Source organism: Chiroxiphia lanceolata, chromosome 5, assembly GCF_009829145.1.
Source record: "Chiroxiphia lanceolata isolate bChiLan1 chromosome 5, bChiLan1.pri, whole genome shotgun sequence".
Lineage (NCBI taxonomy): Eukaryota > Metazoa > Chordata > Aves > Passeriformes > Pipridae > Chiroxiphia > Chiroxiphia lanceolata.
The window spans coordinates 45,131,283-45,149,576 of record NC_045641.1 but is presented as its reverse complement, the minus strand read 5'-3'; the positions used below and the strand labels follow the sequence as shown (position 1 = coordinate 45,149,576).

The 18,294-nt window shown below is 39.1% G+C and overlaps 1 protein-coding gene across 1 annotated transcript in view; it reads right to left on the bottom strand.

The window, feature by feature from the left end:
- Positions 1–16,939, bottom strand: part of PLEKHG7 (pleckstrin homology and RhoGEF domain containing G7) — a 30,638-nt gene extending 13,699 nt beyond the window's left edge. Inside the window, exons 1-8 of the mRNA XM_032687830.1 lie at positions 16,842–16,939; positions 10,865–10,992; positions 9,661–9,701; positions 7,798–7,893; positions 6,513–6,662; positions 4,447–4,542; positions 2,143–2,238; positions 732–845 (exon numbers count right to left, since the gene is read on the bottom strand). Coding sequence (XP_032543721.1) covers positions 732–845; positions 2,143–2,238; positions 4,447–4,542; positions 6,513–6,662; positions 7,798–7,893; positions 9,661–9,701; positions 10,865–10,992; positions 16,842–16,939 — 819 coding nt within the window. The remainder of the gene's footprint in view (positions 1–731; positions 846–2,142; positions 2,239–4,446; positions 4,543–6,512; positions 6,663–7,797; positions 7,894–9,660; positions 9,702–10,864; positions 10,993–16,841) is intronic.
- Positions 16,940–18,294: the final 1,355 nt, after the last annotated feature.

Sequence of the window (18,294 nt, the reverse complement as noted above, 5' to 3'; positions counted from 1 at the left end):
TAAGCTGCAGCTGACCTGCTACAAGGACATGTCCTCCCAGTTTTGGGTTGCCAGTGACAAAAGCCCACTACTTCAGGTGTCTCTTTCTAAACCTGTAATGTTGAGGATCAGTCTTAGGTATTTACAGGACACATTGATCTGCTAATGATATTGGAAAGAGCAGAGTCTTCTCCCTAAGATCTCCACCACTGCACTGGCTGGAGCTTTTGCTTCAGGCAGATGTGGTGTCAGCAAAGACAGAACCTGCTCTAGTGCTGCAACTTGGTAAAGACATCACTGATAGCTCTTTCCAGCCTTAGAGGGAGATAAATGCTTACTTAATGGTGTTGTTTTGAGAGAGAATTTACAATGTGGCTTGATTTTTGTTTCTTTTTTTAATTCTGTAACCATTTCACTTCGTTAAAGTGGAGGTCATTGATTCAGGGGATTACGTGCAAAATACCTAAATTACAGAGGCTAGTAGTATGTGTTTTCTACCTACAAAAATGCAGCCAGTTCCTCCCTTTTGGCTTTCCCTTTTTATCTGGTCTAAATTACAAGTATAGACTTTCGCATGTGCAGGTGAACATACACTCAGAAGGGGGACTTTTTATCGGTGTTAGCCTCCGCAGCTCAAAAAGTTGATGTGAAATGCTATCTACACAGTCTGAATGAACTTTCCTAGTCTGCTGTTAAAATCCTGTCATAAAGTAGGCATTCTGAAGACGATAACAACAAAATCATCACTTTACTTTCAGGTAGATGCCAAAATCTTCTCTCAGTTTCAGTTTTTCCAAGTAGAAGACAGCAGAAGTATAATTAAGGCAATAAATCTGGTGTGTCTGGCAGAGGTCACCCTGGAAAAACTGCAGAAAAGACTTATAAATTTATCAAAAAAGGAAAATATTATGACAAAAGGAGAAACAATGGTTTTGGTTTTGTAATATTTTACCTGAGATTTCACTGTACCTAGGAAAATAGGGGAAGAGGAAAAGGGGGAATTGAAAAAGTAAAAGACAAGTTAAACAGTAATAGAAGTCTAAAGTAATAAAAAAATCACTCAAGCAATGCATAGGAGCACAGTTCTAACGGCTCTGCAGAGGTGTGACACATTTTTAGACTTTGTTCTCATTAAAAATAAATGATGTGAAATTCATGTAGAAGTTGAAGATAAAACCACTACCTGTGAAACAGCTTTGATGACTTCATGCAGCTTAGTATTTTACTGTTTAGTATGCTAGATAGCTCTTAGAAATAATAGCATAACATCATTTAGGTTGGAGATGTTGAATATTGTCCATCATAAAAGGCAGTTTTGTCTAGGATTTTTTCTGTCTCACACAAACATTATCAATAAGAATGCCTGAAGTCAGAGATAACAGGGTGAGAAACCAAGCTTCAGCCTGCCTTTCCCTGTTAAAAATCTTAACACTCAGGTAGGGTCTGTTTTAGTATTTCCCGGAAGTTTTCTAATGACCTCTACTGCTCGGGAAAGTTCAGGTCCATCAATTGATTTTCTGTCTGTATTGATATTTCCAACTTTAGAAGCACTGGGAAGTTGTGTGGGAATTAGAGCTCTTAGAGAATTACCACACAGACTACCCAAAAAGTTTGCAGGGCAAGCAGGGCTTGGCAGCAACCAGGCAGTTGTGTTTCTGCCTCTCTCTTGCTTAGCAGACACAGGCCAAAGTGTAATAGGTATTTCAGTCCCATTGTGCTCTTAATTAAGCACTTAAAAACATTTGTGGGTCTGGTCCATGGAGTAAAGGAGGATCCATGTGAAGGGGTGGAAGGAGGCAGGGAACATCTAGTGTGGGGCTGGGGTCTGGTCTCGGGGAAACACCTTCCATAGAGCAGGAAGCTCTCCTCTGCCAGTGGCCAAGACTCCTCAGGGTTTGGGCTGCTCTTCCCCAGGAAGGGAAAATCTTTCCACACTTTGTTGCACATACAGAGTACATTTCCACAACTGCTTCAACCATGCTAATGAATAAAAAGAAAAACGTCCTGCTGATAGGAGCTGCTTGAGGCTGAGACCAAACTGCCTGTGACAGACATCATGTCCTTGACTGACTTGATTGTTGTAAAGCACCTGCATGCTATGATAAATGGTCTGCTGCAAGGACCTACTGTTATTAAAAGCAAAAATATTTCTGATTGTATTACCGTTCTGAGTATGGAACTGAAATCCAAGGGAGACTCTGACTTGCTGATATACTCCTTCACAGTTTGAAAAAAAGTTTTCAGAAAACTGAGACTTATCTAAGTAAGGAGGAAAAAGAGAGAGATTAACATCAGTGACCCGAAGTTAAGATTAAAACATCTTTCTTTCCCATTCCTGGGCTCTCAAAAGGCTCCAAGCCTAGTGGGTGTCTATACTTTTCTCTCTGACATCGCCAGAATTATCTTCAGAATTATGCCCAGAATGCTTGAATTAGTTGGAAACTAAAACAAATCTATAGAAATACCCACTTGTGATAAAAGCTTTGAAACAAGATTAGTTATTCCATTTAAACTAGTTTTAGGGTAGCAGCTGTATTTAATATAGGTTGAGATGAAAATTGACAATGGGTGAATGGTGTCTACTGAAAAACACTGGTTGTTTGTGTCATAGGTGTGACAATTAAGGAAGCCTTCAGAGTCATTTGAGGAAGAAACCATCTTTCATAGTTTGAGTTTGCCTCATGCAATTGAAGATAGGAGAAGTTTCTACAAAATACTACAAAAAGTCACATATTCCCCGTAAGTTTGAATTGGACTCAAGAGTGCCCACATTATAGGTCAGAGGGGAGTCAGAGCCTGTTCCTAAGCCCACACTTGCCTCCTGAGCACAATATTTTCACAATAATTCATGACTGGGCTCAGTTTTAGGCCAAATTTTAGGCCAGAAGGGCACGTCATCCACTGTGATACTGCTAGGGACTGTTGTACCTGCACACTGCTTTGTTTGATGTGTTTATGGGGGCAAGGTTACTTATAGGATGATACCTATTCTTTAATTTTGACATTTACATCTTTTATAGCATGCATTTTTTCATGGATTCAGCCTGCTATCAAGAAGAAACACATGCTGTAAAATTCAAGAAAAAAGGCATAAAAGACATTGACAGCAGCTACTTTCTCCTACATTTAATCACTATTTTATATGCAAGTACGCATAACAGATGATCATTTGTCATCCTCATTAATAAGGACAACAAAATTAGAAAGTAAAATAGGAAATGTATTAAAGATAATTCTCTCAAGACATGACCAAGCTCCAGCCAAGCTCAGAGCACACAGCAATACATACCACTCCCTTCTTCGAATGAGAACTAAGAAATCAACAACCACAGATCTGCTGAACTCTAGTAGTTGCCTGCATGTATGGTCTTAGTCCACAACAAAAAAAAGGTGAAACACGTCAGCTAAAAATCTCTTTCCTTGTATCTCCAGACCTGCTTGGTTGGTCATTCTGCAGCTCACCAGGTGCATGGTCTGTCACTGAGCAGCAGTGCCTTGCTCATGTGTTTGAGTTCTGGTTAATTGTCCCTACTTTGAAGACCTTTCCTGATTTTCTTGTTTTGGCTAAAAAAGGAGATACTCACTATTAAGGCAAGGGAAATACAATATGAAAAGAAGCTTGAACTCAACAGCTGGTTTAGGGCAAGTGATGTGATTATGAGCAGTCATTCAATTAAGGCAGCTGAAGATTGCTTTCCAAAATTCATTTTGCTGTTAAGCATAAGGTGTCCTGTAAAAGGGCCCTCAAACTAAGAGAAACTTCTGTTTTGCTTCTAAAGTAATATGGATTTATAGTTTTCTTAACTTTCAGGAGCTGAAAGTGATCTCTCAGCAACTGGCCAGAAGCAACAAGGAGCTGGAACACATCACAGCCAAGCCTTGTGGCCTCCCTCTTCCTGGACCGTGGGAGGTAAGAAGCACATGAACACAGAGCATCCAGTCTGTGCGGGAGAGATCCTTACACGCATGCCAAGGGAAACCTCAGCTGCAGAAAGGAGGTCACCATTTTGTTTTAACTTGCCCTATTGGAGTGGCATAATAGACAGCAAAGTCTTTGTGCCTGTCTGTTTGCAAAAGGGAACTCATTGTAGTAGTTATTTTGCCATGCTTACTGTTTTACTGTAAGGATTGTGTAGGAGAAGTTTATCTTCACAAATCCTTTTGAAAGGTCACTGCTTATGAGAAATAGTCTCAAACTTGTATTTACTTCATAAACAACTGCCAAATGAGCTCTCCTCTGTGTTTAAAATGCCTGTTTATCTTTTGCTGGAGACACAAGAGAATGATTTGCACTGGTTATATTTGAGCCTCACTGATACACCAAATAGAAATGAGAACACTTATTATTTGAACAAAGTTCCAAATGTGAGCACTGAAACTGAATAGAAACTTTATGGATGGTTTGTTGTCTTCTTTTATTTGGCTGGTTGATTTCTATCTCAGTAACACTTCTTGTTTTTTACTCACCTTGTTTAACTCCTCTAAGTTTGCAAAAAGTCTCCACAAATCCACATCCAAGAGAAATTCATTACTCTGGAGGTATTTTAGAGTGTTCATAAATATCTTTAAAACCAAAACAAATCCATATTATATACAATTTGTGCCAATTCAATGTATCTCCCCCCCACAAAAAAAAATATTATGTATTTGTACTGTAATTATTATGAAATGAGAATTTGATTTGGGAAGGGCAGAATATGGCATTCTGAGAAAAGTTTCCTGATCTGACTGAAGGCTAAATATTGGGGTTTGTGTGTGGAAGAGGATATGAGTGATGTCTCTGGGGTTTCTTTGTGGCTACCGCAGAAGCAGCTATGTCCCTGATTTGATCTCTGGCAGAAGAGGGGCAACTGAGCCACCTGAAGATTCCCTGCATGAAGGAATTAGTAACATCAGGGCACAGTTACACATTTCTATGATCTTTCTAAATGTTTTCCTTCCTATTCCATGCATTTAAATTGTTTAGAGTTACTATGGGAAAAAAATATATTGTTGGAATAATGTAAGTAGAGGCCCTGTGAAGATTTTTTTATCTCTTTGGATTGTTTTATTAACCTCCATTACATGAAAACTGCATGTGTATTTATTAGCTGTTTAAGATTTTATGTTATTTAAACTGATTGAGCTGTACTGAATCTGACCTAAATCTGAAAAAGGCTTAACATTTATGGATTACCAAGTAGATTTTTTTATGTGTAAAAAGCATTGATGAAAAACCCATCACCCAGTTGCCAAGAGTGAATAGCTAGTGAGAGTGTTTGCTTAGCCTTGTGTAACTCTCTAGTTACCATGAGGAGGTTGACCTGAGAGCTTAAAGGGAATTTATGGTGGTCTTAAAGCTCCCTGTGGAGATTCATTAAAATCGGTGGAATATTTCTGTACTTTGAAGTAAGTAGGTATCTGTAAACTGGTTACCCAAATGCAATGGGTTCTTTGGCAGGAGAGTTTGGGAAGCTGGTGTGGACTGAATAGTTCATCATTCATGGGTCGTGTAGAGCTGGCTAAGGCTTGTCTGTGGTTTCCTACATCAGACTCACCAAGGGGCCTGCATGTCTGCTATTATCATCCCTCCAAGTATTCACCACTTTTTAATCTTTTCAGCTTTCTGAACAAAGTGTACAGAAGGAAAGATCTTTCCTTCTACCTAGGACCAATAGCTGGTCCTGTCATTCCCTTTCCTCCTAATTCCTGTTCTGTCCCATCAAATATGAATTCAGCCCACTCCTCTGTTTCCATTACTTTGCAATACTTCTTGTACTGTCCAGGCTAACTTTTCAGCAATATGGAAAATGTTTCACAAATCTCTTTCCTTTGACTAATAAAAATCAGAAATTGTCTGCGTAGAATAAGAGAAAAATATAAGAAAATATTTATGGAATTTTCCATCCTTTTAAATGGATACATTTAATTTTGATGTGTAGTGACTTTAAATAGTGCAGCTATTCTTGTAACTGTGCGTAATATTCTTTTTCATATTGCAAGCTCTTAATATTCATTAGGATGGAGGTAATATAGATTTTTTGGGAGAGGAGTTGCTTTTAGTATGCTCGTTCTCATGTAATATTAGAACTACAGGTCTGCTGAATTCTGAGGATTTCATGCTCTGGTCAGGATAATCTAGCTATAGCTCTATATGAAGTTAAATGAAGAGGATAATGTTCCATACTGGTAGTACAGAAACATTCAGTTGAAATAGTCCAGTACAGAAATAGCCAGCTGGAGAGTGGCTTGAGTTCAGCGTTTGTGAGAGGAATAGTGGGATATCAGTTGAAATTGCTGAACGAATATGAAATCAGATGGTAATTGCAAAGCACTAGATTGCATCATTAGAAAGTGATGTTTAGAAGAAATATGCCAAAATAAAGGTGGAAACCAAAGGGAACTGTGAAAACAGGATGAGCAGGCAAGAGGGGAGGAAAAACCAAGTGCTTAAGTCATTCCCCTAATGAGAAATTTCAGGTGGCTTTGTGTCTGCCATGATGACAGCAGAAAAAATAATGTAATTATTTTTGTGAAGTGAAATCTGAAGTTACCATCTTGAGAACCAACAAATGATCCAGAAAGTAAGTGCATTCACTTGTGAAAAGTTCCCACACTGCTGCTTCTTTTTTCACTTCTAACCGGCTGTCGACATCTTTTTGCTCAGTCTGTTGTTCATTTATAAATTCATGCCAAGATTTACTCTATTGATTGAAGAAGAAAGAAAACCACCAATTGTTTCATCAACTGCTTCAGACCTTACGAGAAGAATCCATGTTTTATTTCCTGTATAAAGAGCTCATCTGCCAGTATTAGTGATTTTTCTTCTGAAAGCTTAAAGAGTTCTTAGAAAAATTTAAAACCCTGTCATTTTCCCCCAAAATATTTATAATATAAACACAGTGAATTTGAAAGTAATGCAGTAGGATAATCTATGTTTGTGGGATGTTGTATCAAAAAATAGTGTGCAGCTTGCAGACGCTAAGGAATTGAATCTATCGTACTGCTGTTGGAAAGCAGGGATGGATGATAGCTTCTTGTTTTCCAGATGATAAAATCAAGGTACCAAAGGACTATGTCTTTATAGGCACTTGGAAATTGTTTTGTTTAGTCTTAAGGTGGCCACTATCATCTTACTGACCTGCTCCAACGTCAGTTGTCCACATATAAGTTAGGTACTGACAGGAGTCCTCAACTACCATGTCTCTGGGAAGCTGCAAATAACAGCCTGACATGAGAAGCAAAAGGTTAGCTTTGGAGAGGGGATGGTGTTAGGTGTGGGTTATCTGAATATCACCCTGGTAGCCCAAGCTTGGTGTTTCTGTGGCTAGAGGCCAGAAGCCTTGTTTATCTGGCAGACAAGTTTTGGCGGGATTTCTGCAACCGAACCTTGGTGTTGGCACTGATCTCTCTGTGGCTGCCTCTGAACACAGCCCTAAGGCAACAATGGGGGTGACTATTCCCCAAGTGACATCTCTGTTATGCTGCAGTTTCTTTCCCCAGACCTGCATGTACTGCTGAGAGGGTTGTCTTGAGGCCTTTTTCTGAAGGTGATACTTCCCTGACCTAAGACAGTCTGAAACCCCAGCAAAATCCAGATGGTCTTGAGGGCCCTTGCTAACCTTCTGTGACGCTCAGTTTCCCCCTCACCCCTCCATTTCAAATGACAAAAATATACCTTATGTATTAATATACCTTATGTATTAATGTAACTTATGTATTAATTTTACAGAAAGTTTATCCAGATTAATGTGCTGAAAAATGTTAACTTAAAAACAACACAAAATTCCTCCCCCACTGTTAAATATCCTTGATACAGCATACTGAGTATTTTGATACCTTAAAGCAGAAAAATTCATATGTGCAGCAGTCTATGATCTTAACAGTTGAAAGACAATTTTCCAGATCAGATGCTTGCTTCTGTTTTTCTTTACCCTGTTGAATGACAAAAAACCACCCCTAATTCATACTATTGAAGTTTGCCCAGCTCTGTAACCTTGCTCTAATCTGAAAGAAGTTTGCCCTTCAGCGAGTGGTTTCTTTATACTTCCCCGCTCTCCTAAACAGAGACAAGGCAGTGATGACAGGTTTCTTCATACGTAGGGGTGCAGTGTGTAGGTGCCTTACATTTGGATGTGTAAGATCTTATTTATGTAACACAATGGGCTACCCTCAGAAAACTGAACAAATAAGATATTTTGCTTTCTTTAGCACTGTCAGACATAGGTAACAACAGATTCATAGTTGAAATCATCCTCCTGATGTAGATATAAAAAGTTACACATCTGTTTACTTCTTTATTTTTAATTTTTTAGTTGAGCTGTGTATTGAATAAGCTTCCTTGGTCAGCTGTAGAGTAGTGTCTGTAAAATGAGCTTTCAGAAAGCTTAAAGGGTAGCAGGAGTTTGTGTGAGGGATCATGAAATAAAAACAATTGCTTTTGTTTTGGCTTTGTGTTTTCAGGTCATGTAAAAAGTGTAATCATTATTTATGAACTAACTTAAGTGCTGTGGGTGCAGAATTATAAGGTGTTTGCCTAACTTTTATCTGCTCTCTGGAACAGTATATTATGTGGATTTCTATTGTCTGAACTTAAGGCACTGAACTCAAGCCAATTTTGAAACATGTGTTTGATTACAATATTTGAAACTCAGAGTTTAAGTTCAGCTCTTAATTTTGAAAGACAGTTTGAAATGGAGCAGAAATTTATGGAATTTAATAGCCTCAGAAATAACTTTTTTTCTGAATATCAAATATCAATATTTTATTTCAGATTTCAAAAAATTTACCGAATTTAAAAATTCTCAATTTTAGGCCATGCTCCTTCAAATGCTATAGAGCTGCTATTAAAAGAAGAGGGAACTCTTGTACATACTAATCTCAGTACTTACACTGGTTTCATTTGCACCAAGTCTTCTTTGATAAAATGCAAAAAATATTGGAAAGGGACTGTTCACAATTACATGCTTGGGGGGGAAGTTATCAAGACACTTGTAAATAATTTTTTGAATCCCAAACAGTATGCAGAAAGGAAATTCTGATACCTCAGTCAGTGAAAGTTTTCATAAATGGAAAAGACAAGGAAATGTGTTAGACAAGGATATTCACTGAATTGTGTTAGTATGTATGCTTTTATTGGCAACTGTGAGGGCACCCATGAGAACAAAAAAGGCCTACAAAAGCATCTGAAAAGCTACTTTGACAGGTAAAGCTTAGATTCCTTCCACATGAGTGGGTGTTCTGCAGACACTTCAGAGCCCTAAGACATGCAGAAAATACAGGATACACTATGATCAAAGCAACAATGCAACTGACCTGTCCATTTTTTGCTATCTTACCCTGCATTGGACCTGCTGCCAGCCTTGAACACTCTGTTGACCTCCTGCATTGCCCATCCTGCTCTGCCCTCCTGGTGCCACAAGACACCTCTCCTCCCACCGCCCACAGGGATAGGGAGCAGTGGCACTGACTCTTTTCATGTGTCTCATGGGCAGTGGCGCTGGTGGCTGCACTGGTGTCACCTAAGCTTCACTGCAGATTAATGTCCAAGCATTCCAAGGGTGAGTGGGCTGAGACCTCTGAGTTCAGCTCATCTGCTGGCTGCCTTTCTCCGAGAGCAGAAAGTAAAGAAGCTATTTTTACCCACATTAGTTGTTGGAGAAGGGAAGATTGGTGCAAGGAAAAAAAAAGTAAAATACTCACAACTCCTCTTTTGACAAATGGCCACCTTGACTTTTTGGACTCTAATGGGTAAAACAAATATTGTCAGTAAAAAAACAAATAGCTAAAAATAAAACTGTTATTTATATTATTTATATATTTATATCTATTTATACATTTATTTTTGGGTAAAGCTTGATAGACTATACTCTACTTGACTCAGATATAATATTTGTGTTTGGGCAGTTTGTGCATCAAACTTAAACCCCTAGGTTGTTGGCTCCTTCTAGCAAGAATTATGACTATCTGTGATGGGATTTTGGAAGATGCTAAACACTCCTACTTGTTGAAGATGCTTAGTATTTGATTGCCAAATCTTTACATGGGAAAATCCTCATACCTCAAGCCAATTCTTGAAGATATTGTTTTGAAGCAAGAATTAGTCCATGCATGATCATTAGTGATAATTTGGAGTTATGCAGAAATTCAGAACTCCTCTGAACAAACAATGATACAAGCCCTAAGCCTCAGATCTGTCATGGGGCTGGCACCATGGAGCTGGCTATAATTTGTGGTCCTTGGTGAGGAACAGAGAAAGATGGGGATTTAGATTTAGGAATGCACTGGTGAATGGTGAGGAACGACTGTGTTCAGCAAGAAATCTGAACAGGTTTTCTGTTATGTGGCACCTATTTTCAGGTCTGTGAATGAGTGGAAATCACAGTCAAAACTTTGTTCTTCTAGTTTTTGGAGGTCTTGGCTGTTCTGGGAGTGGCTGGCTTATTTGCTGTCATGGAGCTTCTGGTTGTCACCTTGACTGACTTGCTTTTTGAGAAACTTTTGATCTCTGGTCACCAGGATCTTTGGTCTCTGCTAATCACACTTCCCACATTACTATATTCCATAATAGATATTTGTGGAAATTTCAGTTTTGGAAGGTCTTGCGAGCAACCTTTAGCCATGAATTGGGTCTGCTACCCTTGTTGTCAGAACACTACTGGAAAGGGCAGTATGGGCCACTTTCTTTCCTCTGCTTGAAGCTGTGAAGGTAGGAAATTGTATCTCATCTGCTTGCATTGGAAATTGAATCACATTGATGTGGAGTAACAGGATTCTCCACAGAGGCTGCACTGCCTCATGTTGTCATTGTTCCCATACTCCCTCCCCATCCCACACGCACACATATTCCAGTCCTGGCTTTTGCTGGGCTCAGAGGAGCAAACCTCCCCCTCCTCCCATATCTGACCTGCACTCAGCAGGAAGGGTGAGTAGGGCAGGTAGTCCACGGCACTGTCTGACACCAGGAGGTCTCCAGGGAACACCTCAAGTCCTGGCAGACTCACTACCAGGGAGCTACGCCTGCGCTCGGCTGATCTGTGAGATGCAACAACAACACACATCATCTCTCTCCGCTTGAGGCTGCAGAAGAAACTTCTGAAGTGCTCCTTGCTGATACAGAAGGGAATCAGCTAAAAAACCAAATCACAGTAGCTATGACATGATGTGTTAAAAGAACAATGAGTAAAAAATTGTAGTGATTAGCAGCAAATATCAAATTATCTTTCAAACTCCTCAATGGTGCTAAGATCAAGGTGCTTAGGGACATGGCTTGCCTCAGATAAATAATCAGAGCATTTAAATACTGGAAGTTCCTGAGTTCTTCTGAGATTAGGCAAAAAGTGATTGGGGATTTCTGAATCTACATTTTGGCACTGGAGTCCAAAGGAGCAGTAAAATACTATATTCCTAGCTGATATATGTGACTTGTCATTGCTTTTAACCTTCATATAATTCAGATGATTTCAAGAAAAGACAGCACACTAGAGAAGAGTTAAAATGTTGGTTTTTTTTTTAAAAATATTTAAACTTTTGGCTGGTTTGTGCTATTTTCTTTCTAAATCTTTTTGGCATTTTTTTCTGCTATTTCAAGTATTTTTTTATTTTGAATGTAATAAGACTTAGTAGCCCTACCGATTAAAATAAATGGCTCTTTCGAACTATTGTTGCTCCTAACAGAGAGCGTTGTCTGGGATGTAGATCCACCAAGGAAAATGACACAGGCATTCTGTATCCAACAGCGTATTGTGCCAGAGGCTGCTTGCATTCACATACAGAAACTGTTGGTGCATACCAAAAACTTTTTTGGATTTTGCTAATAACCCACACTGATACCAAAACAATTGTGTAAGTATACTGCTGCAAAGGAGCTGGTGTCTACAGCTGCTGTTGTGCTACCTTCAATTGACTGACACATGAAGGCTGCATTAGGGTTCAAAGGGTCAGTAATTAAGTAGCTGAGGGAGGAGGCACAGAAGGTGTGTATATATATAAAAATTCTATTTTTCAGTCACTACTGGTATTTTTGGTCAGATGAGTATGATTCTTACTGGGATTTTCTTTTTGCCTAGGCAGTTACCTTACTGTGAATATCTAGCCATTTGCCAACACTTGATGTGAAACCTGGTAGGTATATTTTTCCCCTTAAGTGCATGAATAGTCACTTGATAACTTATCAACTGGCAGATGAACTCTGAGGTAGAGAACTGGGATTTGATGTGTGCAGTAGAACATGGAGATTATACTTTTTTTATGATCTGACAGTGGCATTGCTTGCAATTGCCTCAACTAAACAATTGAACGATATGGATGAAAGTTACTTCTAACAACAGAGAGGGCTGAAGGCTATCAGGAGGGCCAGGTCTGGGACTTAACACTTGAAGGATGGACATATTGGGGCTTGAAAGCTGTGTGTTGAAGAGGTTACAATGTGCAATGCAGGAGTTCTTTTAAAGTTTTTCTGGCAGTCTTACTGAATGGGGAACATAGGATCTGTTTTTTTAGCTTTAGGATTTATAATGAAACTCTCACATTTCTCATGAAATTGGCCCCCTAGCATGTAGTCTGAGAGGTTTTATGCATGGGGTCTGTTTCTAGGTTGTCTGCAAGCCCATACCACTACAAGGGAAAGGAGTGCTCCTATCAGCAGTACCTTCCTGAGAGGTGTGTTGAGTGCTACCCAATGCGAATTTTCAATATTGGTAACATTTGAATTAAGATGCTACTGAAACCTAACCATTTTATTAAGGTGCAATCTCTTGGGCAGCTGGGTTGTTATACAAGTCAGATGCTGCAATATAATACAAGAATAATTCTTAAAGGTGTAGCTTTGTCTTTTTCTTTAGTTTTTGTTTGTTATTCTTACTGGGGTCAGAGGGGTGCAGTGATTGAGTGAAAGAAATGCTTGTATTTCAGGGACAAACTCAAGCATCTGAGGAGATATCATCTGCAATAATTTCTCCTTAAAATCCACTTGTTTTTTTAAATGTGTTAATATCACAGATTTGCATCAGGAAGTTATGGAAAATTATTAAAGACATTGAACAAACTAATGATCTGGAAAAGTAAATGTCCTTATGTGTATACTTGTTTCTAGGGCATGGAAAGTGTTTGTATCTTTATCTGTCCATAATCTTAGCCTAACCAGCTATCCAAGGGAACAGACATCTATATAAACCACCTCACTTAAATAACAGATATGTTATTTAAAGGAATATTCACTAGATGAGAATAAAAGCAACAGAAAATGTTACTAAGGTAAACATTATAGGGTGGTCACAGTGCTGAGATAGATGCCAGGTGGTTGCACTGTTACCCAAGCCACTCAGGGAGGATACTTGCACTCCCTGATTCAAAGAGTTAACATGGAAAATGACTTATTGCCAAGAGTAAATTATTTATATGATTGCATAAGGAATTAAGTTTAGTATAATGGACATGATCCTGTGCAATGTGCTCCAGGACGACCCTGCTCGAGCAGGGAGGTTGGACCAGATGACCCACTGTAGTTCCTTCCAACCTTACCCTTTCTGTGATTCTGTGGCACTTTATGGGCATATGAAACATTAAAAGAGGAAGAGGAACACTTCAAGACAGACGAGCCCAGCTCCTTCAAGTCACTGAAAGTTAGCTGTCTTGGCAGCTACTGGGAAGACTCTTCATCAGCTTGTTTGCTTTCGGAAGTAGTGTAACCCAGTTGCTCACCCAGTCTCTGATAAGCTGAATGGTGCAAGGAGAGAATAAGCTCAGAGTAAACTCAAGGTTTGGTTTTATCAATGTTTTCTTTCATGGTAGTGTTGGTTTATTATCTCACCTTCTCTCTACCACATATACCTCTCACTGTGCTCCCCCTCTTTTCCTTTTTGTTTATTTATTTTTGCTGATTATTTTTAATCAGCATCAGTTCAACAAGTTGCCATGCTTAGAGAGACGTGCTGGCATTCCTGACTGAGGCCTGTGTGGGGGAAGGCTGCTTAAAATGAGTGTAGGCGCTTTAAGAAAGGTTTTCGAAAGTACAGCCTGGAAGAAGGGAGATGTTCATTAAAACTGAAAGACAGAGATATGATTTTACCCAGGACAGTATTTAAGTCATTCTTGAAGAGGGGTTGCCAACTGTCTTAATGTACTTCCAGATGGAGAGAATAATCTAACATTTCAATAGTTTTCACTGGTTGTGATAAGAAGGGATTAGCTGTTAAGGAATTAGACCAATAACTTGGATAAAGGAGGAGCTGAATACAGGCTTAACCCAGATCTTGGACCAAATTAAACTCGAAGAAAAAGGTTTAAAACAGAACCTTGTGATTTTTTTTTAAGTATTTTTGCACATTCTAATATTGATCAAGACAAAAGATAGAAGTCATAATACATCATCCAAACCACCTTTTGACAATCTTTCCTGCTGGTGGCTATGAAAAATCTTGCTTTTTTTCTTCTGTGGTTTCTTGTTTTTAAAAGGTGTCTGGATAGAGTCTAGAGCCGATATCCTAGCTGGCATATAGTGGCTTCCCTCTGAAGCCACTACAAGCAAGTGGCACCAAGAGAAGGTGTTCAGTGTTCTCCTGTTTAGCCATCTGCATTCAATGTCTTCAATTTCTCCCCAGAAGTTCGCTACAGAGCATGCAAATCTTCATCTTGTCAGTGAGACATGCTTATGTATTAGAGTTTTGAGCTGGATCAGACCAGACTCTTCCCACTGTAGGTACAGATCACTTGTTTTCACATCCAGATGAAAAGATCTTTCCCTCCCCTCATCTCTGTCTCCATTGTAAATTCAAATGCTAAAGAGTGGTGGAAATTGCAACAATTCAGAATATCTAGGAGGCCTCTTCTGCAATGATTACATAATTTCAGATGCACACACACATCTCTTAAACCTTGCCTAGGGAACCGTGTTGTGTAAAGACTCAGAGACTGTATCAGTTTGCTCCAAACCTGTCAGTCCCAAACATCCTCAAGGGGATCATGCAATGAAGCGAGCACTACTTCATTAGCAAGAGAGGGATGGTTATTAAGGGAGGTACTGTCTCCTGCTCTCTGTTGTGTGGGGAAAAAATAATACTTTCCCTTCTGTAAACATTTTAACATCTTAAGGCAAGAAATATATCTGAATCAATATAATTTCTAATAAAACTTTTACTTTCTGATAATTGCTTGTAAGACCCTGATGCAATTCACTGCACAAGTCTATAGTATGCAATACTCTATCTTGCCTGCACTAACTTATAAAATCCATGTTTTCTATGTATTCTTCTTAGTTTGCAGGATTAACAGCCCCCCCCATCCGGTAACAATCCTACATCTGCTTTGCTCATGTATGAGAACAATATTGAACTGTTCTGTTAGCTTCTTTGCTCCCTTTTCCCTTCCACAAAGTTTTGAGGAATGTTATTCAAGATTATGAGATGTTTCACATTCTTTAAACTGAAATTTGATGCTGCTAAGCCAGACAACTAGACCTTTGGGCAGTTAGTTCCTATTGCAGAGCTCCCTGATGATCCGGCTGAAATATTGTGTGAAATAAAGCTAAATATTTGGGGGAGAGGGCCACCTTTGAAAGATTATCTAATTTAAAAGTTTAGTGAGCTGGTGACAGGCATTTCACATAGCAAATCTACAAATTAAAGTTGAGTTACATATATATGACTCACTGTTCAGTTTTGTCTTAGAGTGAAGCTGATTCATCAAAAATGTAGAAAAGTCAAGCTTAGAATCAGATACAACAAATATAGGCATACCTTTGTATTGGCAGTCCGCTCTTCTGAAAGAAAGTGAGATATTCTAGTTACTTGGTCAGAAAGCAAGTAAGCAATATGATTTTTGTGAAAAAAAGAACACATTTGTTAAGAGAAATGTACTCCATAGACTTGGACATTGGCTAATTAATTTCACTGTTGTGGAGAAAGAGGGAGAATGCATTTGATATCCAGAATGTTTTCTATATTTGAAAGGGGGTAAAATAGCTTTTGGTCTGTAGTGCAAAACCAACCAGTTAGTAAAGAGCTGTACACCTATTTGGCATTATCCACCTTCAGTGGAATGTGTGTTTAGGCAGTTTGCATAGGGTAGAGTCAAGCATGTGTGCAAAGTTAACTGGTTGGGCACATAATGGAAGGTCATTGAGAGCAGATCTAGTAGCAAACCTGGCTTATACAGTGCCTCTCCTTTTGTCCTTGTGGAGAGCTGAATGGTGGTTTGCTGCCATGGAAAGATGGAAGGCTAGCTCCTCCCTTCCTGATTTGTCTTTACTGATACTCATTGGACCAGGGTTTCTTTTTTATCCTTTTTTTTTTTTTTCCTCCCAGGAAAGATTGCACAATTGCCTGTTCATTTAAGGAGCTGGACATAAAAAAAGAGGGGGAGCAATGAGTGGCAGAGCTAGGTAAGTGAAAATAAATAAAAGAAATGGGACCTCCTCCTTTGGTAGTAGCAGACCTTAAGTTTGGCTCAGACAATTTAATACTTGGTTTTATTTGAGTTAGTAACGCCATTCAGTAAAACAGAACAGAGAACTTCTCTATCAGGAATAATCTTGTTGAAGAGTTAAAGAGTGGGTTGAAAGAAAATAATCTTCCAAAACCCAATCCAAAATCAGATAAATTACTTAGTCTTGTTCTTCCATAATCCCACCAACAGCTATACTGGCCCACCAGGGTGAATGGACAGGGATGGGAAAGAGTGGCCATGTGCATCTCTTGCTGATAAGGAAAGAAAAATTTCTCTTCCTTTTGAGTGTAGAGTTGATCTTTTCTATCAAAGGATCATGGCCCAGCTTGCAGTTCAGGTTAAGAACTGGGTTTTTTTATGTGTGCTGGGCCATGATGGACCAACACTAAATATGATAGACTGAAAAAGAGGTTGCATCCTCCTATTTTTCTTACCTGGACACCCATCCATGGTGTAGGGCTTGGACGGGGGAGTCTCCTAGGCAGCGTAGAAGAGTTGGCTCTCCAAGAGTTTCTGGGTGGCTCATTGGGACTACCATAGCTGAAAGGATCTTCTTGGCTTGGAAGCTTTGATCTGGGTATGTCAGACTCTGGAGCTGATGTAGTTGTCTCGGACTTGGTTTTGGAAGACAATAATTTTGCATGGACACAAGAAGGCAATGACAATGAGGAAATCGTAATGCACCGAGGTGGACTCTTACAAATGTGGTGGAGAGAGCCAGTGTATTCCTTTTGATTCCCCATGTCAGAACAGTCCTGAAGTGACAGTGCTTGTGAGGCAGAGGCCATTCTTAGACGCCTTAATGTTGGAGAAGTGGAGATTCTGGACAGAGCATGACGGTTGAACTGGAAAGGTGCATGGTGGCTCCCAATGCACTCCTCTGTAGGAGGTTTCGGAAGTGAAGACTCTGTATAAACTTGTCTTTGAATGTAGTCCCCTGGAGGCAAGGTAGTGTCCATACAAAGTGGTACTGCCTGCATTTCATAGGAACTGAAGGCATCTTCTAGGCTGCTGCTTCCAGACAAAGCAACATTTTCTTTATGGAGATCAGCTTCCCTGTTTAGAAGTTCCACACTGGTGCAGATTTCTTTGATCAGGTCTGGAGAATAATCAGAGCTTGGTTGTTGCATTCTTAATTTGCAGCATGAAGCTTTATAGCTATGCATACCTAGGAAACACGATCAGAAAACATTCTTATAATCTTACCATATGACCTTTTAAATGGGAAAATATGCAAACTGAAAAAAAATTAAACAAAACAATGTAGATATGTGCACTAGTACAGAAACAATTACCTGCACACTGAATCCTGCTAAAATGCAGGTTTCTACAGTTTCAGGATCCAATTTTGGCAAGCTGTTTGAACAGCTGTTAACTTTGAGTCTGTACGCAGTGTCAGCATCGCTCAGTAGATCTAATTTGATCTACTAAAGAGTAACTCTAGAAACTCTACTCATCTGGTACTGCAACCACCTAATTTCCAGTTGCCACTCCCCCATCGATAAGTAAGATTGTAACACCGCTGTACAAGGGATAAAAGTGAAGTCACTAGCTCTCAGGACTTGCTGCAAAATTCTTGATGTACAAATACTAATTACTCACCAAATTCTTAAGCAAATACAATTTAACAATTAGGTAAGATGTGTCTATTTGCTCTTGCTTTCTTTTCAATGGGTAAAGTACTTTGTAATAAACATTATGTATAAGTTGTAATCAAATAAGGAAGAAAATTGTTTATATTAGTAAATTATCTGTTGATTGATCAGCATATAGTGTTATGTTCTGTGATTCATGAAGCTTTGTTCTAAGATATTTTCATGTCTAGTCTCTAAAACCAGACTGACATTTCAAGTAATAATGAAGATTATGAATTTAGCCTCTTTAATTTAGCTT